This window comes from Canis lupus, chromosome 27 (assembly GCF_048164855.1).
Source record: "Canis lupus baileyi chromosome 27, mCanLup2.hap1, whole genome shotgun sequence".
Taxonomy (NCBI): Eukaryota; Metazoa; Chordata; class Mammalia; order Carnivora; family Canidae; genus Canis; species Canis lupus.
In genome coordinates, this window is record NC_132864.1 from 12,649,787 (window position 1) to 12,677,562 (window position 27,776).

Sequence of the window (27,776 nt, forward strand, 5' to 3'; positions counted from 1 at the left end):
CTGTCTTTGGCCCAGGGTGCGATCCTGGAGTCCCAGGATCGAGTCCCGCGTTGGGCTCCCGGCATGGAGCCTGCTTCTCCCTCCTCCTGTGTCTCTGCCTCTCTCTCTCTCTCTCTATGTCTATCATAAATAAATAAATATTTAAAAAATTATTTTAAAAATTATTTAAAAAACTGTATAGTGACGCTTGGGTGGCTCAGCAGTTAAGCGTCTGCCTTTGGTTCAGGGCATGATCCTGGTCCCAAGATCGAGTCCCACATCAGGCTCCCTACTGGGAGCCTGATTCTCCCTCTGCCTGTGTCTCTGCCTCTCTCCGTGTATCTCTCATGAATAAACAAATTTATAAATAAATAAATAAATCTTTGTATAATGATATATCTCATGACTAAAAAAGTAAACATATTCTACATTGCTAATCCAGCTTTCCATATCTTGTTCCCCAATTATTATATGAACTTGGGAAATTTCTTATATTTCATATTCAGTAAAGTAGCTTATAATAGTAATAAAGTAGCTTATAATAAAAGTAGCTTATAATAATAATAGCTGACAAATGGGCACCTGGGTGTCTCAGTCAGTTGAGCATCCAACTCTTGATTTTGGCTCAGGTAGTAACCTCAGGGTTGGTTGTGAGATCGAGACCCACATTAGGCTCAGTGCTCAGCACAGAGTCTACTGGAGATTCTCTTTCTTCCTCTGCCTCTGCCCCTCCTCCCACTTGTTATAAATAAATAAATAAATAAATAAATAAATAAATAAATAAATAAATAAATAAATAAAATATTTTAAAATGGTAATAATAATAGCCAACATCTATTGAGCACTTACTATGTGACAGACTTTTTTTTTTTAAGATTTAATTTATTTATTCGTGAGAGACATAGAAAGAGAGAAGCAGAGACATAGGCAGAGGGAGGAGAAGCAGGCTCCATGCAGGGAGCCCGATGTGGGACTCCATCCTGGGACTCTAGGATCATGCCCTGGGCTGAAGGCAGATGCTCAACCGCTGAGCCACCCAGGTGTCCCCCTCCCCTTTTATTTATTTATTTATTTATTTATTTATTTATTTTTTTTTTTACGTTTTTATTTATTTATGATAGTCACAGAGAGAGAGAGAGAGGCAGAGACACAGGCAGAGGGAGAAGCAGGCTCCATGTACCGGGAGCCTGACGTGGGATTCGATCCCGGATCTCCAGGATCGCGCCCTGGGCCAAAGGCAGGCGCAAAACCGCTGCGCCACCCAGGGATCCCTATTTATTTATTTTTTGACAGACACTGTTCTAAAGCACTTCACGACAATCTCACAAACTAGATTTTATCCTTATCCCCGTATTATAGCTGGGAAAAGTGAGCTGCGGAGTAGAAGCACAATTTACTTGCCTAACATCACACAGCTTACAAGTGGCAGAGTCAATCACAATCTGAACGCTTGTGATCTGGTCTAGAAACCACCCCTTTAAATACTGTGCTATTATTTACTATTAAGAAGAATTATCTGGAGGGGGCAGCCCGCGTGGCTCAGCGGTTTAGCGCCACCTGATTCAGCCCAGGGCCTGATCCTGGAGTCCTGGGATCGAGTCCCATGTCAGGCTCCCTGAACAGAGCCTGCTTCTCCCTCTGCCTGTGTCTCTGCCTCTGTGTGTGTGTGTGTCTCTCATGAATAAATAAATAAATAAAATCTTAAAGAAAAGAATTATCTGGAGGGCTGTGCAAACAGATTGCTGGGGCCCACTCCCAAAGTCTCTGATTCAGTGGGTCAAGAATTTGCATTGCTGAAAAGTTTCCAGGTGATCCCAATGCTGGCGTTCTGGGGAGTACACTGTAAAAATCTCTGTTGTAACTCATAATTGTTTGCATGATTTTCCAATGGAGAAAGAAGGATCATGATTAGTTCTCAACAGATTGTTGAATTCTATGAGATGTCTAAGAGTTAAGATTATTAGCATTTTATTATAATAGCCAATAATAGACAGCATCTATGTGGTAGGCCCTGGACTAGGCACTTTTCATGCATTATCTTATCTAACCCTCACACAACCCTTGGAGAATATTTTTCTTTTTCCCAGTTTACACCGAAGAATTGGATTTGGGAAAATTAGGGAACTTGATCAAACTTATGTACCAGCAAGTATTAATTGTGAGGTTCAGGTCAAAGACTGCTTAACTCCACAGCTTCATTGACTACAACACTACAGACTTTGCATATAGTAGATGCTCTGTCTCTATGGATTTGCCTATTCTGGACATCTCACGTAGATGGAATCATACAATAGGAGGTCTTTTGTAACTGGCTTGACTTAGCATAACTTCCTAGTAATGATTTATAACATCTGTGAAATGTTGTCTATGAGAGAAGCTCATTAGAGACTGTGCCAAAAGTTTCTAAGAGAGCTTGTCATGCAGGTACCTTCTGCCTAGTGCATACCAAAATTCCATACTCCCAACAAGAAAGCCAGTAAACTATGTTATTTGCATAAACAATTAAGGCACACTGATCTACCCTTATCAGTTGGGGTGGTAGGAACCCTCCCCAAACACAAGTTCCCTGATCCTAGCCAAGGGCCAACCTCGGAAGCAGGATTTTCAAATGATAGCATTCTTGGCACCCTTGTTGAAAATTTACCAAATTTCTGGGCACTCTATTCTATTCCTTCATTTCTTTTGATGGTGGAATAATATTCCATTGTATGGATATACCATATTTTATTTATGGCAAGCCTAACATTTTATCTCCTTATTTAATGACTAGGTGTAGTCATATCTGCTTGATTTATGGTTTACTGAGCCCAGAAGCCTGGCTTTGATTATTAGAATATTGTACCCTCTGAAAATGGTGTCTATTTTGTTTGCCTGCTTTGCTTTTTGCTTATTTTAATCCTTGGCCACTCAACATAGTGATGCTAGAACCTCAGTGTAGAGAAAATCAGGTGTATCTACCACAAAGAAAGCTAGCAATATATTCCTGGGAAAAGGGCAGGCTCCACTGCTAAGTTTTCTGCCTATGACTATTACAAAGTTCGAATCAAACCTAAAATAACTGTTTTGTAATCCACACTGCTAATATTCTTACTAACCCTGTCTGTATAATGCTTTCTAATTTTCAAAGCAGAGAATGATTTTTGTTTTATTACTTCTTCCACCCCAACCCACGTGCCACGTATCTCCCGCACAAGTTTCATGTTTATTGGAGGACATAATGACAAACACCAGCTAACATGTTTTGAGTAACTCCCATTTTTAGAATATGTGCTGCCAAAGCGAGCACTGTTTTGGGTAACTCCCGAAGTGCTTTTGTCACACGTATTGTCTCATGACCTCGTCTGTTCCTGCAGCAACCTTACCACGTAGGTACTTTTATTCACTGAGCAGGGAACTGAGGGTTAAGTAACTTGTCAAGGCTGCAACGCTAAGGAGAGAGACCCAGTAGTCCGCAAAGGGCATCGCGCAGGGATTCTCCACTTTACTGAGAGGCAGAGGCCACTGGCGACAATGGGCCCAGGACTCTTGTGCAACCCAGGTCTCTTGACTCCCACGCGCAGACACCAACAGCTGTCCTGTTTTGCTGCAAGCTTCTGAAAATACCCGCCAAACAGAGACCCGGATCTTCCTCCACGGAGAATGCAAAATCTATGGCTGGAAAGCTTGAGCACAGAGAGGAAAAAGCGGTGCGCATGCTGCCCGCGTTCTGGGACTCCCCGTGGAAACTCCGCCCCCGTCTCCATGGAAACCCGGCCGCGGCGGCCTTGGTCACCAGGGGGCGGGGTTCAGTGGCCGCCCCTCCCCCACCCGGTTTGCAGCAGCTCCCAGCCGGCAGTCACCGCGGTCACCCTTTAACCTCCCCGTTCCTCTACTTGGCCGTCGTCCCTTTGTGTTGTCTTCTCGTGCACCCAGACAACATCCTGGAGCCCGCCCTCCTGCGCCGGACCCAGCGGGGCGGGCGCACCCATCGTGCGGGCCTGGGAGTCTCCGGGCGCGGCCTTTGCGCCCCGGGCCCACCCCTCGGCCGCGGATTGGCCGCTCCCGGCCATCCCCCGCCCCGAGCAGGCAGGGTCTCAACCCAGCGGAAAGTTCTCTGCGCCGGGAGGAAGTTGTAAGTTTGGAGATTCTGAGAAAGCGGCTCTTGTGGCTGAGTGGTCTGGGTGGCCATGGAGGAGCCCCCTTTGCGAGAGGAGGAGGAGGAAGAGGAGGAAGAAGGGGACGAATGTGGGCCCGAGGGGGCTTTGGGCAAGAGCCCCTTCCAGCTGACCGCCGAGGACGTGTATGACATCTCCTACGTGATCGGCCGCGAGCTGATGGCCCTGGGCAGCGACCCTCGGGTGACACAGCTGCAGTTCAAGATCGTCCGCGTCCTGGAGATGCTGGAGACGCTGGTGAATGAGGGCAACCTGGTGGTGGAGGAGCTGAGAATGGAGAGGGACAGCCTCAGGAAGGAGGTGGAGGGGCTGCGGACGGAGGGCTCTGCGGCGGTCCAGGAGGTGAGTGCGGGAGCCAGGGTCCGGCGGGAGCAGCCTGGGCTGGCTGGGAGGACGCACTCGGGGGCCCCGAGCCCCCGAAAGCAGCCACAGCGCCTCTCCAGCCCTCAGGTTTGCAGCATTCTTATGGGTCCGTTTATTGAGCACTTACTAGGTGCTGAGCCCTTGCTGCGTTTGTTCCGAATCAGGGGCCTCCAGCATTTTTGACCTAAGGCAGCGGCTCTCAGGCTTCGGCGTGCAGGGAAACCACCAGGAGTGTTCGTTAAAGCACAGATTGATGGGCCCGAGCCCCAGAGTTTCTCATTCAGCAGGTCTGGAGTGGGACCTGAGAATCTGCATTTCCAACACGCTCCGTCAGATTTCGAGAATCTTGACTTAGAGTAAGAAATAAATTTTAGGGACACCTGGGTGGTTCAGTGGTTGCGGGTTTGCCTTCAGCTCGGGTCCCCTGATCCCGGAATCCTGGGATCGAGTCCTGCATCGGGCTCCCTATGGGAGCTCATTCTGCCTATGTCTGCCCCTCCCCCCCGCCCCAGCTCTCGTGAATAAACAAATAAAATCTTTTTTAAAAAAGTATGTCTTTAGGGCAGCCCGAGTGGCTCAAGCGGTTTAGCGCCGCCTTCCTCCCAGGGCCTGATCCTGGAGACCGGGCATCGAGTCCCACGTCCGGCTCCTTGCATGGCGCCTGCTTCTCCCTCTGCGTCTCTGCTTATCTCTCTCCTCTCTGTGTATTCTCAGAAATAAATAAATAAAATCTTTTTTTTTAAATAAAATCTTTTTTTTTAATTTTTTAATATTTATTTATTTATGATAGACATAGAGAGAGAGGCAGAGACACAGGAGGAGGGAGAAGCAGGCTCCATGCTGGGAGCCCGACGTGGGACTCGATCCCGGGACTCCAGGATCGCGCCCTGGGCCAAAGGCAGGCGCTAAACCGCTGAGCCACCCAGGGATCCCCTTAAATAAAATCTTTTAAAAAATAAAATTAAAATTAAAAAAGTAATGTCTTAAAAAAAAAATGTTCAGAGCACCTTTATCCAGAATTGTGCCAAACTGTAATAAGTACAACAGGAGAATGGATTTTAAAATTGTGGTATAGTCACACAGTGGAATACTTACACTGCAGTGAGAACGAGCAGAGCTGATATACTCAATTGTGTGCGTGACTCTCACAGATGTTACACTTAGAGACAGGAGCCAGGCACAAAAGAGAGCCTACTATATATTTATGTGAAATCCAGGAACAGGCAAAATAATCTGTATTTATAGAAGACGGATTGATGGTAACCCCAGGTAGGGAGAGTGGGAGGAGGGTGATTGCATGGGTGTACACCTATGCTAAGGGGTGCCTGGGTGGCTCGGTGGCTTAAATGCCAGACTCTTGGTTTTGGCTCAGGTCATGATCTGAGGGTTCTGGGACCCAGTCCCTGGTGGGGGCTCCACCCTCAGTGGGAAGTCTGCTGAAGATTCTCTCCTTTTCCCTCTCCCTTTCTTTCTGTTCCTCCCCTGCTCTCTCTCTAAAATAAATAAAGTATCTTTAAAAAGTCACCAAACTAGGGGCACCTGGCTGGCTGAATCAGAGAAGCATGTGACTCTTGATGTGGGGTTGGGGGATCATGAGTTCGAGCCCCACGTTGAAGGTAGAGATTACTTAAAATACATAAATAATTTTTAAAAAAATCATCAAGCTATAAACTCAAGGTTAATGCATGTATGTTATACCTCCATTTTACAAAATTACCCATTATATCACTTTCCAATATTGATGAAACAAAAGTTTTAAGAAACAATTTATCCTAACTTACCCTTATTAAATATGATACAGAATCGTACTTGCCTATTCCATTTTTGTGAGTTTTTAAATTCTTGTTGCAATTGATTAAATCAATATGAATTACTGATGGGTCTCCAGCTACAGTTAAAAAACAAAGCTGAAAAAAAAAAAAAAAACAAAGCTGTTCTAAGTGGACTATCTCATTTAATCCTCTTACTATTAGTATATCCATTTTACAGAAATGGATGCTTAGAACAGTTAAATAATTTGCCAGAGGACTTACTGCATGTAAGAGGTGAAGGCAGGATTTAAACTCAGAGATTCCAGTCTTAACCACCACACACGAACGGGTGCCTGGGTGGCTCAGTCGGTTAAGCATCTGCCTTCAGCTCAGGGTCAGGAGCTTCAGCTCCTGATCTCAGGGTCCTGGGATCGATTCCGATAGAGTGGAGAGCCTGCTTCTGCTTGTATTCTCTCTATCTCTGTTGCTATTTCTGTATCTCTCAAATAAATAAATAATATCTTTTTAAAAAAGCCCACCACGCACGGAATACACATTTGACCTTATTTGTTGGAATGACATTTGATGAGTGATGGCATGGTGCTGGACCCTGGGGCTGAAGTGATACATTAGTCAAGGACCCTGCCTTCACAAAACTCATGTCTAGTGGGAGAGGTAAGACTCCCATACCTCTAGAATCACAGTACAAGATCACAAGCTGAGAAGTGTGCCAGGAAAGGACAACAGGAAGAGAGTCGCTGACATTCACAGGGGAAAAAGAGTGAGGGTTTCTGGTCACTTCCCTTATGCACTTATTTCACCTACTCATTCATCCTGGTAACAACTGTCTTTGTAGATACAGTTCAACTTCCGTGTCTGTCATATGAGATAGTTGAGTATCATGATTTATAGCCTGCCTTTTGAAACTCAAGAGAAGTTAAATGACTTGCTCAGGATGGCTCAGCTCACATTCTGAGCTCATCCCTGCCACCTCCAACCCCAGGAACAAGGATGTGGAGGGAGCCCCGCTACAGACTGTGTACAGCATACTCTGCACAGAGGCTGGGTGAGTTCTTTGTATAGGGCTCAGTGGACAAGCTTTATCAGCTAGCAGATGAGATGGCATTTGCCTCCCAAATTGCAGTCTTAAGAGCAGGGATGGGGTAAAGGGCAGAAAGAATTGAGTGTTTAGTGCCACTAGGCAGTTCATAAAAATACACCTTATTTTTTTCTTTTTCTTTTTAAGTTATTTTTAATTGTGACAAAGTACATTTAAATTTTACCACCTTAACCGTTTTTAAGAGCATACTTAAGTGTCATTAAGTACATTCATGTTGTGCAACCATCACATTCCAGACAACAACAAAAAATCCTAACAGAAAATCCTAACATTTGGCTCCTGAGGGAGAATGCCTAGAGGGACCAGACTCACTGGATTAAAGGGAAGGAGCAAAATAAATAAATAAATAAATAAATAAATAAATAAATAAAGCATTTGAAATTTGGATAATATGTAATGCTAAATTGCACTTCACAGAGGCTAAGGAGACCCAGTCTTCTGGCAATCAGTGCTGGGGTCTGCTTCCCCACAGCCCTTACAACACTGATCCTTGTCAGTCTGACAAGAGGAACATGGTCACTGTTATGTTTCTCTTTATATTGCACCTTGTTCTGTCACCTGCAGAAAGTTCCAGTGTTGTCGTGCCTTAGTTTTTATTTAACTGGGTTTCTTTCTTTTTTTTTTTTTTTTTTAAATAGTTTTTTTTTTTTTATATTTATTTATGATAGTCACACACACACACACACAGAGAGAGAGAGAGAGAGAGAGAGAGGCAGAGACACAGGCAGAGGGAGAAGCAGGCTCCATGCACCGGGAGCCCGATGTGGGATTCGATCCTGGGTCTCCAGGATCGCGCCCTGGGCCAAAGGCAGGCGCCAAACCGCTGCGCCACCCAGGGATCCCTTTAACTGGGTTTCTATTCATGGACATGTAAGTTGTTTTCAAACCTTTGCTTAAATTTTAGGTTGAAAACATTTCAAACCTACGGAAGAGTTGTAAGAAAAGCACAAGGGACACCTGTATACCTTTCACCTGGATTCAGGTGTTGTATTCAGTTTTGTGTGTGTGTAGTGTGTCTTTGAAGATATACACCAGGGGCACCTGGGTGGCTCAGTCGGTTAAGTTTCTGATTTTGGCTCAGGTCATGATCTTGGAGTCCTGGGATCAGCTCCATGTCAGGCTTCCTGCTCAGTAGGGAGCCTGCTTCTCCCTCTCCCTCTGCCCCTCACCTCATGCTCTCTTTTACTCTCTCAAATAAATAAAACCTTTAAATAAAAAAGAAGATATACACCAAAGTATTTATACATACACACAAAACCGCATATATGTAATATATATGCGCATATACAGAAATAATATGTATCTGTATTATGTTTTTTTTAATTTTTATTTATTTATGATAGTCACACAGAGAGAGAGAGAGAGAGAGAGGCAGAGACATAGGCAGAGGGAGAAGCAGGCTCCATGCACCGGGAGCCCGATGTGGGATTCGGTCCCGGATCTCCAGGATCGCGCCCTGGGCCAAAGGCAGGCGCTAAACCGCTGCGCCACCCAGGGATCCCGTATCTGTATTATATATTCAGTTTTTCTCAACTGTTTTGGTTTTATTTTTAAGATTTTATTTATTTACTTGAGAGACAGAGAGCACAAGCAGGGGGAGCAGCAGAAGGAAAGGGAAAAGCAGACTCCCCACTGAGCAGGGAGCCTGAGGTGGGGCTCAATCCCAAGACCCTAGGATCATGACCTGAGCCAAAGGCAGACACTCAACCACTGAGCCACCCAGGTGCCCCCTTCTCAACTATTTGAGGGACATTATGTTAGTTGTAGGATTAGTAAAAGATTAGGGCCCTTTACCCTAAATACTTCAGTGGGTATCTCACAAGACATATTATTGTGTAGCCACAAATAAATGATCAAATTTAGCAGAAAAAGGTGAATAGAATACAAAGACCTAATATACTATCCCTATTCAAAATTCACAATAATATCCTTTACAGCATCTTTTTTCTGGTGCAGGATCCGGTCCAGGGTTACGCAGTACTTTTGTTTTGTATTAAAGATTTTATTTATTCATTCATAAGAGATACAGAGAGAAAGGCAGAGATGCAGGCAGAGGGAGAAGCAGGCTCCATGCAAGGAACCCGACATGGGACCCAATCCTGGGACCCCAGGATCTTGCCCTGGGCTGAAGGCAGGTGCCAAACTGCTGAGCCACCCAGGCATCCCTACACAGTACTTTTGGTTGACACATGTCTTTAGTTGCCTTGAATCTAGAACAGTTCCTCAGCTTTTCCTTGTCTTTTATGACCCTGACATTTTTGATGATTATGTATCTGTTGGTTTGTAGAATGTCCTTCAATTTGGGTTTGTTCCAATGTGTTATGGGTAAATTCAAGTGATACATGTTTAGCAGGAATACCATATAAATTTTTCTTTTTTTTCAGGAATACCATTGAAGGGATTCTGTGTCCTAGTCAGTGCTTTGTATCAGGAGACATTTGACTCACATTGTCATTATTGGTGTTGTTAACTTGATCACTTAGCTAATGTGGTGTCTGCTAGATTTCTGCATTGTATAGGTGCCTTTATTCTCCTTTGTCATTCATAAGTGGTTGTGGGAAAATACTTTGAAACTGCAAAATATTCTTTCCCCCAACAAGCTTTTACCCAAAAGGTTTAGATCCATTCACTAGTCCTGGCTGAATCAATTATTACTAAGTTGGTTAAAAAAGGGATGATTTTTTTGGAGGATAAAGATTTTATTTTGGGGGCGCCTGGGTGGCTCCATCGGTTAAGCATCTGCCTTCAACTCAAGTCATGATCTCGGGGTCCTGGATCAAGTCCCACATCAGGCTCCCTGCTTGGCGAGGAGTCTGCTTCTCCCTCTTCCTCTTTTCCTTTTTTTTTTTTTTCTTCCTCTTTTCCACCCTCAACTCCCCACTTGTGCTCTCTGCTCTCTCGAATGAATGAATGAATGAATGAATGACTTTATTTTTAAGTAATCTCTACACTTAACATGGGGCTTGAACTTACAACCCCAAGATCAAGAGTCTCATGCTCTACCGACTGAGTCAGCCACGTGCCCCAAAAGGATGATTTTTTCAACTTTCTCATCTTCTACATCCATTAATTGGCCTTTTGCTATAAATTCCCCATTTCCTTCCCTGTATTTTTTTTAAAGATTTTATTTATTTATTCATGAGACAGAGAGAGAGAGAAGGCACAGACACAGGCAGAGGGAGAAGCAGGCTCTGTGCAGGGAGCCTGATGTGGGACTCGATCCCGGGTCTCCAGGATCAGGCCCTGGACCCAAGGCGGTGCTAAACTGCTGAGCCACCCGGGCTGCCCATTCCTTCCCTGTATTAATCAGAGTTCTCCAGAGAAACAGAACCACTAGGAGATATAGCTATGATATAAAGAGGATAGTTATTTGAGGAATTGGCTCATGAAGTTATGGAGGCTGAGAAATCTTGTAATCTGCAGGCTGCAAGCTGGAGAACCAGGAAGTCTGTGATCTGGTGAGCTGATGGTTAAGTCCTGGTCTGGAACCAAAAGCCCAAGAACCGGGAGTGTCAAAGTCTGAGGGCAGGAGAAGGAGGATGTCCCGCTAGAATTCACCCTCTTTCCACCTTTTGTTCTATTGGGGCCCTCGGTGGATTGGATGATACCCGCCCACCCATTAGGGGGGCCATCTGCTTTACTCCCTGCATCAATCCAAATGCTAATTAACGTCTTCCAGAAACACCTTCACAGACACACCAAGAAATAACATTTAACCAGCTATCTGGGCATCCCTTAGCCCGGTCAGGTAGATGCATAAAATTAACCGTCACATCCCTATTAATTAATTAATTAATTAATTTTAAATTTTACGTATGAACTCCTGAATTCTCCTTTTATGTGGAGTGTTATTGTCCATTCCTGTTATTATTCACTTTTATGCTCAAATTGAGTATCTCAGTCTGGCCAGCGGGAGCTCCTTCAAACTGTCATTTTGAGGTGTCTCCATTCCTTACACAAGGAAAGGCTTCAGGTTCATCTCGTGCTTTCCCTGATTCCAGACCTGGAATCAGCCATTCTCCAAGGAGCTGGAGAACTGTACTTAGAACTTTTGTTTCTTTCGCATTAACCAGATGCTTCCAACAGGCAGTGTCTCAGCTGATAGGGTTCCTGGGAGTAGTAAAACAGAATTTTCCTTTCTGGGGTGAACAGTCCATCTTCACAAGGGAAACCGTATAAGCGACCAACGTCTTTTTTTACAGGTAAACCTGGGACCAGACAAAATGGTGGTCGACCTGACAGATCCCAACCGACCACGCTTCACTCTACAGGAGCTGAGGGACGTGCTCCAGGAGCGCAACAAACTCAAGTCCCAGCTAATGGTGGTGCAGGAAGAGCTGCAGTGCTATAAGAGGTGGGGCTCTGCTGCTTTGGGCATTCCTGCACCGCAGAGCCAGACCCTGCCTGGAAATCCTTGACATGTTATGTATTTGTTCTGATGTTCACTCAGGCAGTTTATTGAAGACCTACCACATGCCAGGTGCTATTCCTGGCACCGGTATAGTAGTGAACAAAACAGAGAAAGCCATGCTAGTCTAGGGGGAAGATAGGCAATTGATAAGGAAGTCTGAAATAACACACAGCATAATGGTAGTAAGTGCTCTAAAGTATATAAAACAAAGTGACAGGGGTACCTGGGTGGCTCAGTCAGTTGGGTGTCTGACTCTTGATTTTGGCTCAGGTCATCATCTCGGGGTTGTGTGATTAAGCCCTGTATTGGGCTCCTTACTGGGCATGGAGGCTTCTTTTTTTTTTTTTTTTTTTTTTTTTTTTTTTTTTTTCTTTTTTAAGATTTTCTTTATTTATGAGAGAGAGAGAGAGAGAGAGAGGCAGAGACACAGGCAGAGGGAGAAGCAGGCTCCCCGAAAGGAGCCCCATGCGGGACTCAATCCTGGATCCTGGGATCACGCCCTGAGCGGAAGGCAGATGCTCAGCCACTGAGCCACCCAGGCGTCCCCTTTTTTTTTTTTTTTTTTTTTCTTGCATGGAGGCTTCTTAAGATTATTTCTCTCTCCCTCTTGCTCTGCACCTCCCCCCTCCTTTTTCTCTCCCTCAATAAACAACAACAACAACAACAAAAAACCAAGATGACATATGACGCAAAATGCTGGAGGTGGGAGATGGGCCTATTTTTAATTGGGTGGTCAGTGAAGATCCCTCTGAGGTGGATGACAAGAAGCAGCCAACCATGTAAAGATTCGTAGGGCAAGAGTAGAGTGAGAAGTGCTCAGAGTATGTGAACCAGCTTGGCTAATTTAAGAGACCCAACATGGTAGAAGTTGGAACACAGGTAGAGGATGAGAGGTATGCCTTATGAGCCACAGGAAGGACCTCTAATTTTATTGTATGTGAAATGAGAAGTCGTTGGAAAGTTGTTTTTTTTTTTTTTTTTTTTTAAGATTTTATTTATTTATTCATGAAAGACACACAGAGAGAGAGGGGGCAGAGACACAGGCAGAGGGAGAAGCAGGCTCCATGCAGGGAGCTTGATAGGAGACTTGATCCCAGGTCTCCAGGATCACGCCCTGGGCTGAAGGCGGCGCTAAACTGTTGAGCCACCGGGGCTGCCCCATCAGAAAGTTTTAATCAAGGAAATGACAAGATCTGATTTACTGTTTCATTTATTAAGTAGGCCCCATGCTCAGTATGGGCTTGAACTCACCACCCTGAGATCACAAGTCAGAAGCTCTATCAACTGAGCCACCCAGGCACCCCCGATTTAGTGTTTTAAAAGAGCAAATGTGAGGGGCACCTGGCTGGCTCAGGCAGTAGAACATGTAAGTCTTGATCTCGGGGTCATGAGTTCAAGCCCCGAATTGGGTGTGGAGCCTACTTTAAAAAAAAAAAAAAAAGTTTGCCTGGGCAGCACAGTTGGTTGAGCATCCAACCCTTTGTTTCAGCTCAGGTCTGACCTCAGGGTTCTGGAGCCAGGTGTCAAGCTCTGTACTCAGCAGGGATCTGCTTCAGTATTCTCTCTTCCTCTGACTCCACCCCTCTCCCCTACACTCTTTCTCAAATAGATAAATCTTTAAAAATAAAATATCAAAATGGTAACTTGATAACTGAACTACTTGATTAAGTAAGAGAATGTGCTTGTTCTTTGGAAATACATGCTGAAGTATTTAGGAATAAGATAGTAACATGTCTCCAGCTTCTCTCAGGTGGTTCAGAAAGAAGACAGATGTGTGGATGGATGGATAGGTGGATGGGTGGATGGATGGATGGATAGGCAGGTAGGTAGGTAGATAGATAAATAGATAATAATAGGGGGATCTGGGTAAAGAGTATATGGGAATTCTTCATATTAATCTTAAACTTTTTCTGTAAGTTTGGAATTATATAAAAATTAAAAGCAGGGATGCCTGGGTGGCTCAGTCAGTTAAGCATCTTCCTGCAGCTCAAGTTGTGATCCCAGAGTCCTGGGATTGAGTCCTGCATCAGTCCCCCTGCTCCATAGGGAGCCTGCTTCTCCCTCTCCCTCTAACCTTCCCCCTGCTCATGCTCACTCTGTCTCTCTCTCATTAAATCTTTTTTAAAAATTAAAAGCTTAAAAAGATCACAATAGGAGCACCCGGCTAGCTCAGTCAGTGGGTGGAGTATGCAACTCTTGGTCTTGGGATCATGAGTGTGAGCCCCATGTTGGGTGTAGAGATTATTTAAGAATAAAATCCTAGGGGCAGCCCGGGTGGCTCAGCGGTTTAGCGCCGCCTTCAGCGCAGGGTGTGATCCTGGAGATCCAGGGTCGAGTCCCATGTCAGGCTCCCTGCGTGGAGCCTGCTTCTCCCTCTGCCTGTGTCTCTGCCTCTCTCTCTCTCTCTCTCTCTCTGTGTGTGTGTGTCTCTCATGAATAAATCAATAAAATCTTTTAAAAAATAAAATCCTAAAAGAAAAAAAAAATAACATGTCTAGGAGAAAGATTGTAGGATAAGCGAGAGAAGAAATAAGAAGCTGTTGACGTACTGGGTTTGGACTTTGCTGTATCCATCTGCACCCTGTTTCCCAAAATGTTTTCTTTCATATAAGTGCTTCTTGAAAAGGGGGCTCGAAAAAGAAAAAGAAAAAAGGAGCTCTGTGGTTGAATAATTCTGGGAAACCACTGAGTTAAACAAAGCAGATTCCCTTAGTGACAGGAGGGAGATTCTCTCTCCCTTAGAGAATGAAAACTCAGCACCAGCTAGTATTTATCAGTGCATGCTACGTGCAGGCACTCTAAATGTATTCCAAGCATCATTTTGATTAGTGCTCATGGCAACGTGAGTTAAGGTAATATTATGTCCAAGATGTTCTATGGTTCAAAAAGGTCAGATACCTGCTTGAAGTCCCATAGCTGTGATGACAATGGTGAGATGTGACCCCAGACAGCCTGATACAGAACCTGTGCTTTTAGTTATCATACCATGTTCAGACTCTGATAGTTGTTTTTTTTTTTTTTTTTAAGATTTTATTTATTTAGTCATGAGAAACACAGAGAGAGAGAGGCAAAGACACAGCCAGAGGGAGAAGTAGGCTCCACCCAGGGAGCCCCATGTGGGACTCGATCCTGGGACTCCAGGATCACACCCCTGGCTGAAGGCAAACACTTAACCGCTGAGCCACCCAGGCATCACAACTCTGATAGTTTAGAAACAAGAAATATGCTGACTCAGGGGCACCTGGGTGGCTTAGTTGTTAAGTGTCCTGCCTTCAGCTCAGGTCATGATCCCAGAGTCCTGGGACTGAGCCCTGCTTTCCCTCTCTCTCTGCCCCTCGCCCTGGCTCATGCTCTCTGTGTCTCTGTCTCTCAAATAAAAAAAATCTTTTTTTAAAAAAGTATTTTATTTATTTATTCATGAGAGACACAGAGAGAGAGAGAGAGAGAGAGAGCGAGAGAGGCAGGGACACAGGCAGAGGGAGAAGCAGGCTTCACGCAGGGAGCCCGACGTGGGACTTGATCCCAGGCCTCCAGGATCACACTCAGCTGAAGGCTGTGCTAAACTGCTGAGCCACCCGGGCTGCCCTCAAGTAAATAAAATCTTAAAAAAACATAAATTCATTCAATATAAAGTCATTAAGGGGGCAGCAGTACAGTAAAAATGTTCTAGCAAGCCAAATCCAAAGGGCTGAGTTCTGCCAACAGGAATTTTTTTTAATATATTTTATTTATTCATGAGAGACAGAAAGAGAGAGAGGCAGAGTCGCAGGCAGAGGGAGAAGCAGGCTCCATGCAGGGAGCCCGACGTGGGACTCGATCCCGGGACTCTAGGATCACACCTTGAGCCAAAGGCAGATGCTTAATTAACCACTGGGCCACTCAGGCTTCCCTGCCAACAGGAATTTAATCATCTTCCTTCTGCTGAAGTTGGAACCACATTAATGGAAAGACTTGTCTTCCTCTCATTTAATAAGTACTTCAGACACAGGTAGTTAAAAACAGGAACAACTGAACTGCTGAGACTTGAGCAGCTTGTTAGCGAATAGAGCGACATGCTTTTATTTCCAGTTTTGAATTCCCAGAGAGCAGCAGCTGTGCACTTGCCATCTGGTACAGGCCTGTTGACAGCAGGATTCTGTTTACTCACTTGGGTTCTGTATTCTAGAGGAACCAGCATGTCAGCTGAGATATTCTCCTAGCAACTGCATCAGCTTGGAGGTCCAAGATCATCCCAATGATTGTTTTGAGTTGAGGCAGATGTGGTAGGCTGCTTCCAAAGATGGCCACAAGTCTTCCCATCCTGCATGCCTTCTGCAATGAGACTTTCCCTCCCCTCAAGAGGTAGAGTCTATTTTCCCTCTCCTTGAGTCTGGGCTGCCCAGTGACTTGCTTTGACCAATGGAATGTGGTAGAAGCAATACTCTTTGGCTTCTGAGGTTAGGAGATACCCGTTGCAGCTTCCATTTTTGTCCTCGTAGAATTTTTTGTTCTTGTGGAATGCTTGAGACCATAGTTCTGTGAGGAAGCTCAATACAGTACCAGGGAGAGGTCACACGAAGAAGAGAGGTACCCCAGCTGACAGCCCCAACTGTGACCCGCCTCCCACATACCCCACCAAGGCAATAAGAAATGGAGCCATCATGAGAAATCATAAATCATGGGATGCCTGGGTGGCTCAGCAGTTGAGCCTCTGCCTTCGGCCCAGGGCATGATCCCAGAGTCCCAGGATTGAGCCCCACATCGGGCTCCCTGCATGGAGCCTGCTTCTCCCTCTGCCTGTGTCTCTCCCTCTGCCATTCTCTCTCTCTCTGTGTCTCTCATGAATAAATAAAATCTTTAAAAAAAATCTTCATTGTTTTAACTCATGTGGTTTAGGGTATTACATAACAATAGGCCATGGAAAAGGGGGTTTATTGGTAACAAATAATGTATTAATATTATTACTGTAATATATAAATAATAATATAAAATAATAAGAGCTCAGTCTTTGCCAAGGAGAGAGAAGGATGAATCGTGCTCTCTGACTCTCATATCTCAAGAGGTGTCAGTCTGCTGGGCTGCCATAACAAAATACCATAGACTGGGTGATTTGTTTATTTATTTAAGATTTTATTTATTTATTTGAGAAAGAGGACAGTGGGAGACAGAGCACGAGTGAAGGGGGAGGGGCTATGGGAGAGGGAGAAGCCGACTTCCCGCTGAGCAGGGAGCCCTGACGGACTTGGACTCAGACTTGAGCTGGATCCCAGGACCCTGGGATCACAAAATTGAGCCCAAGGCAGATGCTCAACTGACTGGAGCCACCCAGGCACCCAGACTAGGCAGTTTAAACAATAGAATTTTTTTCTCTCACAATTCTGGAGGCCAGAAGTCCAAGATCAGGGTGCCAGCATGGTTAGTTCTGACTCTTCGTGGCTTCTTGTACACAGCAGAGAGAGCAAGCCCTCAGACATCTCCACTTACAGGGGCTTTAACCCAACCATGGGGGCCTTGCCCTAATGACCTCATCTAAACTCCTGGGGATGGGGTTGGCTCTATAGGTTAAGCATCTGCCTTCAGCTCAGGTCATGATCCTGGGGTCCTGGGATTGAGCCCCATGTCGGGCTCCCAGCTCTGCGGCGAGCCTACTTCTCCCTCTCCATCTGCCCGTCCCTCTGCTTGTGCTCAGTCTATCTGTCAAGTAAATAAATTTTTAAAAAAAATTATCTCCCAAAGTCCCCATCTCTAAATACCATTAGACTGGAACTTAGGGCTTCAACATCTGAATTCTGGGGGACACAATCCAATCTGTAGGAAGGGGGAAGCACCACAGGTATAAAGTAGCAAGCAGGTGCCACAGCAAAACACCTAAGTGGATACACAAGCTATACCAGGTCAGGCATTGAAATATTGCATTGTAGTCAGGCTTCCTTTGGTTGCAAGTGACAGAAATTCAGTTCAAACTAGCTTAAGTACAAAAAGGAATTTGTTAACCCACATACCTGGGAAGGATTTTGGATTTTGGGGCTGTTTTCAGAAATAAAAAACTGCAGTCAAGGCCTCGGGTTGGAGAAGCCAGAGACTTGTTGCCTCTTTCTTTCCTCCTTGCGTCCGCTTTGTTGGCCTCATTATCTTGTGTTGTAGACACACCTTCTGGGAGTCTTATGAAATGTGGTTGCTGGCAATGCCAGTTGAACAAATGAGAAAGAACATCTTTCTTCCAGCTTCTATACATCAAATCCATGGAAATAAGTCTAGTTCTCTTTAAGTCAACTGACCTCAATATCTTATCAATCAATATCAATTTAACTCTACATACCATCTGACTTACTATACTTTTAAAGTTTCACTTAATTTATTTGTTTATTGATTGCTTCCTTCCCCGTTGGAAAAATAGAAATCACATGATAGGAGATAATTTTGTCTGTTTTGTTCACTGCTATACTGTCACGTGCTATGTATTATTTCACTAATGATGATTATCTCATTAATCACTCAGTCCTAGGAGGCAGTTACTCTTATTATCCTCATTTGATTTATTAGAAAATCAAGGCCTAAGTTAGAGAATTGAAACATGGTCATATTCCTAAAAAGTGGAGAAGCTTGGGTTACTAGCCAGTGCAGTTAGACAAGAGAAAGTAAGAAGAGGTATCAATATTGGAAAGGTGGCAGGGGGAGATTCTTGTTATTAAGAGCAGAATCTCTCTGACTCTAGCTATCAGTGATATTATTAATGTAATAATGATTATTAAGACCCTTCACTTTCAGAGCTTCACAGACAGAAGGTCTGAAATAAAACATCCCATTTATTCCCTTTTCCCCAGTGGTCTGATTCCTCCAAGAGAAGGCCTGGGAGGAAGAAGACAAAAAGACACCCTTGTCTCCAGGACCAGCAATGCCAGCAGTAACAAGGAGGAGAAGACAATCATAAGGAAGCTGTAAGTTACTTGCTGCCCCATTGCCACTAAATCATTGTTGAAGGATGGAGTGGAGGCCCAAGGAGGCTGGCTAGCTACCCAAGGTGGGAAGGCTCTACAATCCTGATTGGTCATGCTGCCACTGTTAGGAAAATCTGAGCTGGACTATTATGAGATCTGTTGGGCAGCAGTCGTCGTCGTCTTCTTCTTCTTCTTCTTCTTCTTCTTCTTCTTCTTCTTCTTCTTCTAAGGTTTTATTTATTTCTTTATTCATGAGAGACAGAGAGAGGCAGAGACACAGGCAGAGGGAGAAGCAGGCTCCATGCAGGGAGCCCAACGCGGGACTTGATCCCGGGACTCCAGAACCACGCCCTGGGCCAAAGGCAGGCACTAAACCGCTGAGCCACCCAGGGATCCCAGAAATCTTCTTTTTTTTTTTTAATTTTATTTATTTATTCATGAGAGACATAGAGAAAGAGGGAGAGACATAGACAGAAGGAGAAGCAGGCTCCATGCAGGGAGCCCGATGTGGGACTTGATCCCAGGACCTCAGGATCACAACCTGAGCCAAAGGCAGACACTCAACCACTGAGCCACCCAGGTGCCCCTGTTAGGCAGCAGTCTAAGCACTTGACATATATTAATTCATTGACTTTTCATAGTGACCCTGTGAGGTAGGAGCTACCATCATCTCCATTCTATAGGTGGAGAAATAGGTACCAAGAGGCAAAGTAATTTGCCTGAGGTCACCCAGATAGTGAATAGTGAAGTCAGGACTTGAACCTACTACTCCAACAACAAGAAAAATAACAATAAGGGATCCCTGGGTGGCGCAGCGGTTTAGCGCCTGCCTTTGGCCCAGGGCACGATCCTGGAGACCCGGGATCGAATCCCATGTCGGGCTCCCGGTGCATGGAGCCTGCTTCTCCCTCTGCCTGTGTCTCTGCCTCTCTCTCTTTCTCTCTCTCTCTGTGTGACTATCATAAATAAATAAATATTAAAAAAAAAAAAGAAAAATAACAATAATTACTAGAGTTTATGGTCCCATAAACTGGCTGGCTCAGTTGGAGAAGCTTGTGACTCTTGGTCTTGGGGTCATGAGTTCAAGCCCCTCATTGAGTGTGGAGATTACTTAAAAAAAGGATGGGGGGGATCCCTGGGTGGCGCAGCGGTTTGGCGCCTGCCTTTGGCCCAGGGTGCGATCCTGGAGACCCGGGATCGAATCCCACATCGGGCTCCCGGTGCATGGAGCCTGCTTCTCCCTCTGCCTGTGTCTCTGCCTCATTCTCTCTCTCTCTCTGTGACTATCACAAATAAATAAAAATTAAAAAAAAAAAAAAAAAAAGGATGGGGGTGGGCTGATTCATTACCTCTCTTACCTCCAACTTCAGAGGACCCTATGTCTCCCATCATTGGGACACAACAGTTTCCTTTGATTACCCCCCTTGTGTTTATGCTGCCTTGTTAATCCCTCATTTCTTTGGGTGCTAAGGCCCAAACCAGAGAATGTGGGGTTACTTGTTTAAATTCAGATTCCCAGAGCAACCTGGGTGGCTCAGTGGTTTAAACGTCACTTTCAGTCCAGGGCCTGATTCTGGAGACCCAGGATCAAGTCCCATGTCAGGCTCCCTGCATGGAGCCTGTTTCTCCCTCTGCCTGTGTCTCTGCCTCTCTCTCTCTCTCTCTCTCTCTCTCTGTGTCTCTCATGAATAAATAAATAAAATCTTTAAAATAAATAAATAAATAAATAAATAAATAAATAAATGCAGATTCCCAAACAATAAATAAATAAAATAAAATAAAGTAAAATTCAGATTCTCAGAAGTCAGGTCTACAATGAAGCCAAAAAAATCTGGATTTCTTTTTTTTTTTTTTTTTAAGATTTTATTTATTTATTTGAGGGAAAGAAATCGTGAGAGAGCATAAGTTGGGGGAGGGGCAGAGGGAGCAGGAGAAGCAAACTCCCCACTGACCAGGGAGCCCAACTCAGGCTGAGGTGCCAGGACCCCGAGATCATGACCTGAGCCAAAGCAGACACTTAACTGACTGAACCACCCAGGCACTCCAAAATCTGGATTTCTAATAAATTCCTCAGGCAACTCTGATGTGGAGAAGCCTTGGACTACACTTTGAAAGATGCCTTCTCAGCCTCCAGGTGTCATACAATGAGGCATGCCTTTCCCCCACCCCTCCATGAGGCAAACACCGTTTGCCTTTGCTGCTCCAAGAATGTCTGGCCTGGTGACAGTTACCAGCCCCTGACCTCTTGGACAGAGCTGAGAAACCACCTCAGTCAGGATCTCAAATACCTTTGGGGGCCAGGCACTTAATATGGGTGAGTGATGAGGGATAGAGGGGCGGACATTTGCCAGGGTCCTGGCAAGAAACAAATAGTGCATTTAAAAGGAGTGATGTGGGGATCCCTGGGTGGCGCAGCGGTTTAAGCACCTGCCTTTGGCCCAGGGCGTGATCCTGGAGACGCGGGATCGAATCCCACGTCGGGCTCCCAGTGCATGGAGCCTGCTTCTCCCTCTGCCTGTGTCTCTGCCTCTCTCTCTCTCTCACTGTGTACCTATCATAAATAAAATAATAAAAATAAAATAAAATTTAAAAAATAAAAATAAAAAAATAAAAGGAGTGATGTGGCCAGCCCATGTGGCTCAATGGTTTAATGCCGCTTTCAGCCCAGGGTGTGATCCTGGAGACCCGGGATCAAGCCCCACGTGGGGCTGGCTCCCTGCGTGGAGCCTGCTTCTCCTTCTGCCTGTGTCTCTGCCTCTCTCTCTCTCTGTGTGTCCCTCATGAATAAATAAAATATTTTAAAAATAAAAATAAAAAAAAATAAAAGGAGTGATGTGTAACTCAGTCGGTTATGCATCTGCTTTCAGCTCAGGTCATGATCTCGAGGTCCTGAGATCAAGTCCTGTGCTCACTTTGGCAGCACATATACTGAGATCAAGTCCTTCATCGGGCTCCCTGCTCAGCAGGGAGCCTGTTTCTCTTTTCTCCCTCCTCTCCTTCCCTGTGGCCATGCTCTCTCTCTCTCTCCCCCAAATAAGTAAATAAATAAATAAAATCTTTTTTTTTTAAAGATTTTATTTATTTATTCATGAGAAACAGAGAGAGGCAAAGACAGGCAGAGGGAGAAGCAGGCTCCCTGCAGGGAGCCCGATGCAGGACTTGACCCCAGGGATCACACCCTGATCTGACAGCAGATGCTCAACCACTGAACCACCCAGGTGTCCCTTAAATAAATAAAATCTTTAAAAAATAAAAATTAAAAAAAGGAGTTAATAAAAAGATTTAAAGAAGGAACATCTTACAGACACGTGAGCAGGGTTAAGGGAACCATCAAGGGATACAGAAGCACTCCAGCATGGCGGTGTGGGCCCAGGGAGCTGTGAGGCAAAGGGAGGTGGGGGGGGGGTCCATAGAAGGACATAGCAACTAGTAAGACCAGGCCTGGTGGGGAAGGAGCTGGGGCATAAATACACCTCCCCTCCCTATCTTCCCAGCACCTGCTGGCACCTCCCATTGGCTTGCTGCTCTCATCCACTGAGCTCAGCCTCTCCTGAGTAGACAAGGGGACAGAGAAAGGATGAGATGAATCTGAGGGGCACACAGCCCACTTAATATGCACATACATAGTTCAGTTAAGGGTTACCAGACTTTCTGGAATGCCTGCATGGAAAACTGCTCTGTCAAACAAGACTACATGAAACCAAAATAATTCATCCCTCCACCAAATATTTACTGGGGGCCTGCCATGTGCCAGGCATTGTTCTAAGTCCTGGGGATGCAGTGAACAAGATGAAGCCCTTGCCTTCATGGTGCTTACACTCTAGCAGGGGAGTCAAAGAGTGTGCAGGTAAGGAAGTATATTAACACTTCATCTTCAGCTATCCATTAAATAGGCAGTGGAGAGAGAAGTTGACAGGGGTAAGTCCTGGAAGGCTTCTGTGAGGAGGTGACAGTCAAGCTGGGCCCTGAAAGATCATAAAGATCTGAGGGAAGAGCATTCCTGGTGGAGGGAACAGGCAAGAGGCCTGAGATCAGTCAAAGCAGGGGGCAGGGGGTCCCAGTGAAGACCTTGAGTTTCACTCTGAACACTTTGGGAAGACACTGGAGGGTTTTAGGTTGGAGAGTGACATGACCATATTTACATGTAAAAGCTCCCTCTGTTTTGTGGAGGAGGTGTGGGGGGACAAGTCAGAGCATGGCCTGGGGGAGTGTTTCTTTCACAAGGAAGGTTCCCCTGAGGTAAAGTAAGAAGGAAAGAGCATCTCTATGCCACACCAGGTGGGGCACTTGGAGACATTTGTTCAGCACTTCTATTGGCTGGGCATCCCATTGTAAATAAGGCTTCCAGGAGATGTAAGCTACTGGTTTCTCTGCCTCCTCGAGGAGAGTTCTTTGGGCCCCTTAGAGTTTGGGCTTGATGTGGCAAAAAATAAAATGTTTGTTCTGTGCACAAGCCAGCCTGAGGTCTTGTGTCTAATGAGCACAAGGCCATAATTTCATGGTCAGACAAGCTTATTAAGCTAATTGAATGAATGAATGAATGAGTGAATGAACGAATGAACAATCTTCTGAAGAAGCAGGTCATGCTAGAAGGATTTTCTTTATCCTGAGGGCAGTGGGGAGCCATGAAGGGTTTTAAGCTGAGGAATGATGTAGCTCTCTGTAGTGATACGGTCGTTCTGGCCATGGTGTGAGTGGATTGTAGGGGTGGCGGGAAGGCTGTTGTGTTCATCACAGTGACTTGGACTGGGGGGTGGCAGTGGAGGAAATGAAAAGTGTTAGGATTAGGAACAGATTTGGGGTGTGATGACTAAAATGTAGCAGATGGTGGGGAGGAGCTGAGAACAACCCCCGGGTTCCTGGCATGAATGACTAGGCAGGGGATGATGTCACTTCCTGAGACAGGGAACTGGTGGGTGAAGGCAGTATGCAGAGGTTCATGGGAGGATGGCTGAGCCCTCATGCCTATATACAAACACGAGTCAGGGGCCCACCACAGCCATTGCCAGCAGAGCTGCCAACCCGTGCTCTGCTGGGGCAGGGAGTTGTCTTCAACAAGAAGCACAAGCCCAGTCCCCATCACTGGCTTTACAACCCACCAGCCAGCTCTGGGACTTTCTCATAGCTGGAACTAGCACTGAGATTGAACGTTGTGATCAACCCCAGATAGCTTTCTCTCTTTTCAAAACTTTGTATACGATGGGGAGAAACACTGAACATTGGGTGTTCATGTCTCAGGAGATTTCTAGGTTTTATCCAAGAATTTACATGCCAATCTTTATTCATCGCAAAGATGCATTTTATAGTTGTAGGTAACAGGGATGCTCCTTCACAATAATACCTCCTGAAGTTAAAAAAAAAGGGGGGCGGGGTTCAGACACCATCTTTGTGCACAGCACAGTGCATTAGGGGCTCTGGATCCAACTTTCCATTCCGCAACTTACTGTGTGACCTTCAGCCTGTCACTTAACCTTGCGGGACCTCAGTTTGCTAGTCTATAAAATAGAGATATTGATGGCACTTAGCTTGTCGATGTGTTATGAGTGTGAAATGAGCTGATAGATAGAAAGCCCGTGAGCGGTGCCTGCCCCCAATGAGCCCAGAGCAAACGTTTGAGTCAACGGCCTACAAGAGCCTCTTACAGATTCGGCAGCTTTCTGCAGGCCTAGCTTTGTTCTATCTGTGCCCCCTGACCTGGCAGCCCCGGTGGCTTAGCAGTTTAGCTCTGCCTTTGGTCCAGGGCCTGATCCTGGAGACCCAGGATCGAGTCCCACGTCGGGCTCCCTGCACGGGGCCTGCTTCTCCCTCTGCCTGTGTCTCTGCCTCTTTCTCTGTGTGTGTCTCTCGTGAATATTAAAAAAAAAAAAAAAAAAAATCTGTGCCCCCTGACCCTTTTCTCTCTACACCCAGGTTCTCTTTCCGATCAGGGAAGTAGACATAGATCTCAAGCCATGGTTCACACAGAGGTTCTCAGACTCAAGAAGTCAATGCAGCAAGACTTCCAAACTCATCTCGGTGCCACACATACTCACTGGATTTACTCACTTGTTTCCCCTGAAAGCACCAAGGAGAAAGGAGGTGAGGCTCTCTCATGGACATTTCTCCCCTGGCTGCAGAACTGGACACCCCTGAAGGCTTGGCCAGGGCAAGGGAAGCAGCAGAGAGAAATCAAGAAATCAGAAGGAAAGTGAAACGAGGCCCACTTCCTGCTCCACGTCAGCCATCCCGATGGGGTCTCCAGTGTGCAGATGTGTGTTCTGCTTGTCTGGTCTCACAGGTGACCTGGGCCTTTACCATGTAGTCACAGCAAAATTCATGAGCCCAAACGGAGAGGGGAGGGAGAGAATGCAGGAAAGGATGGCATTGACACTCCAGTGGTGATTTCACAGATATTTAGGGAACATATGATTTTGCTAACATGATTTTCTTTACATGACTTTGTATTAAAGTGAAATGACTTTTATACTTTCTCTGAGTGTTTTTAGAGTGGTCTCTGGGGTTATGTGACTTTGGATAAGGTGCTTCAGCCTTTCAGAGTCTCAGCTTCCAAATCTGTATATACTGTATGTATGTATTATATGCATATTTATGTGGTGGTGCATATATGCGGCATATATATTTCAGCGACTCTAAGTGATACACCAGTGTTTTGTGTGTTGCTATGAGAGAGAAAAAATGCTGAAAATTTAAAAAAATCTTTATATATTTATTTGAGAGAGAGAACATGAGCAGGGGGAAGGGCAGAGGGAGAATCTCAAGCAGACTCCCCACTAAGCGTGGAGCCTGATGCAAGGCTTGATCCCACAACCCTGAGATCATGACCTGAGCCAAAATCAGGGATGCCTGGGTGGTTCAGTGGTTAAGCATCTGCCTTTGGTCCAGGGCGTGATCCTGGAGACCTGGGATCAAGTCCCACATTGGGCTCCCTGCATGGAGCCTGCTTTTCCCTCTGCCTATGTCTCTGCCTCTCTCTCTGTGTCTCATGAATAAATAAATAAAATCTTTAATAAGTAAATAAATATTTAAAAAACAAAACAACAAAAAACAAAATCAAGAGTGAGATGCTTAATCTACTGAGCCACCCAGGTGCCCCTATTGTTTTTTTTTTTATATATATATAAAAGTTCCCAACTAAAAAAAAAAAAAAAAAAAAAAAAGTTCCCAACTAACCAAAACATTTTTTTTTAATTTTTTAAATATTTATTTACGTATCTTAGAGAAGGAGAAAGGAAGAGAAAGAGAGTAAACATGGTGGGAAGGGGCAGAAGGAGAGGGAGAGAATCATAAGCAGACCCTTCACTGAACACGGAGCCCGACATGGGCCTCTATCCCACAATCTGGAGATCACGACCTGAACTGAAACCAAAGAGTCAGATGCTCAACCAACTGCACCACCCAGGCGCCCCCCCAAATAACCAAAGCATCTTGAGAAAGAACAAGAAAGCTAGAGGTCTTACAAACCTAGATTTCAAGATATACCACCAAGGTGCAGTAATCAGAACAGTCTGGTACTGGCACCAAAATAGACACATAGATCAATAGAACAGAATAGAGTCCAAAAATAAACCTACACTTATATGGTCAATTGATCTATGACAAAGGAGGCAAGAATATACAGTGGAGAAAAAGGCAGACATGGTGCTAAAGAAACAGGACAAATTATAACATTAAGATGCTATTGATTTTAAGGCTCATCCTGATTTCAAAGATGTTAAAATGTGTGTGCCGGGGGTGGGGGGGAATGCATTTAGGATTCAGTGAAATACAGTCCCTAGAGAACGTCTGGCTGGCTGACTTTGCAAAGAAACTAACGGGCCTGCTGAACATGTCCTATGAGCCGGTCGCCCTGGTGAACGACCCTGGCTCACTGTATGTTCCACCTGCTGCACGGCTTACCTCGTTTATTCCTGTAACACCTCGCTGAGGTGGGGACAGGCACTAACACCCCAGTTTACAGATTTGGAAAGTGAAACTCCACAAGGTGAAAGTACCCTACACACGTCACTTGGCTGCCCAAGATGCACACGTGGGCCTGATTCTAAGGCCTGCGAAGTGAAATGTGCCCCTCTTCTCCAAAAAGCACTAATGTTAATAATGAAGGTGTGTATGTCTTGACTGTACCCCTTGGAAGACCCTCTGCATACTGCCTCTCTGTACCTCTGTGGGATGGGTATTACCATCCCTGTGGCACACCCAGCACAGGGGGGCTGAGGATCTCGTCCAGGGCCCCAGCTCAACAGTGGTAGAAGTCTGACCTGAACCCAGATGTAAACTCCACAGCCCAGGCTTCACCCACGCTGCCTGCCCAGAAATGCTGCTGCACTGAGGCAGCTCCAGAATGCCATGTTGGCAGAGTCTTCCTTAGATCAAGGGCTCCTGATTCCTAACCCCAGATGATGCTGCAGTCCTCACAGGGTGCTCCCCTCTTAACAGGGGAGAGGGAGGGGAAAGCTTGTTGTACCTTGGAGGTGAGAGCTGGCTGGGAAAACGAATCTATACGTGTGTGTGTGTGTGTGTGTGTGTGTGTGTGTGTGTGTGACGGGGAGAGTGCTGTCTCCTTTACAGGACTGCACAGCAGACTCAGCTCCTGGGCATGACACTTACAGTCCATCCATCCTGAAGTCCCAACTCTGGCAGTCCACTTCCCTGCACCTGAGCCATTCTTGCTTCAGTTTCCCATCTCCAGGCTGACAGGACAGCCAGAAAGTTTAGAAGCAAACAGAAGATCATTGTGTGTTGCTGCCTGTAAGCCATTTACATGTATCACCTGATTTCCAGACTGGGGGTTCCCCTGTATAAACGTTCAGCTGGCTCTTTCTCCCTCGTGGGATAGATAAGGCAAAAAAAACCCAGAGAGAAATGTCAAGGTAAAACAGCCCTGGTTCCTATGTATCCTGGGAGAGACTAAAAAATTGACAGTAAAGAATGCTCAAATTTTACTTTTTTTTTAATTTTTTTTTTTTTTTTTACTTTACCAACTCTTGGTAAAATCAGACAGTAGGGTGTGAGAGTTCCAGAAGATATGTCCCAGGAGCATTTCTCCTGGAGCTGGGGTCCAGTGTGATCACTGAAACTGCTTAA

The 27,776-nt window shown here is 45.4% G+C and overlaps 2 protein-coding genes across 8 annotated transcripts in view; one reads left to right on the forward strand and one right to left on the reverse strand.

Annotated features, from left to right (window-relative positions):
• LOC140619198 (N-lysine methyltransferase KMT5A) overlaps positions 1–27,776 on the reverse strand; it is a 70,424-nt gene that overhangs the window by 21,319 nt on the left and 21,329 nt on the right. The window lies entirely within an intron of this gene.
• RILPL2 (Rab interacting lysosomal protein like 2) overlaps positions 3,789–27,776 on the forward strand; it is a 31,263-nt gene continuing 7,275 nt past the window's right edge. The window contains exons 1-4 of one of the 4 annotated variants that reach the window (XR_012019127.1): positions 3,794–4,475; positions 11,570–11,721; positions 18,582–18,695; positions 27,261–27,440. Coding sequence is in view for 2 of the 4 variants with exons in the window: in XM_072802224.1 (XP_072658325.1) it covers positions 4,146–4,475; positions 11,570–11,721; positions 18,582–18,695; positions 24,606–24,630 (621 nt within the window). In the remaining 2 variants the exon portion in view is untranslated. Of the gene's footprint in view, positions 4,476–11,569; positions 12,108–12,357; positions 13,422–15,943; positions 16,625–18,581; positions 18,696–24,605; positions 25,166–27,260; positions 27,441–27,776 lie in introns of those variants that run through there. The other 3 variants (XM_072802224.1, XR_012019128.1, XM_072802225.1) reach the window with 3 other exon arrangements.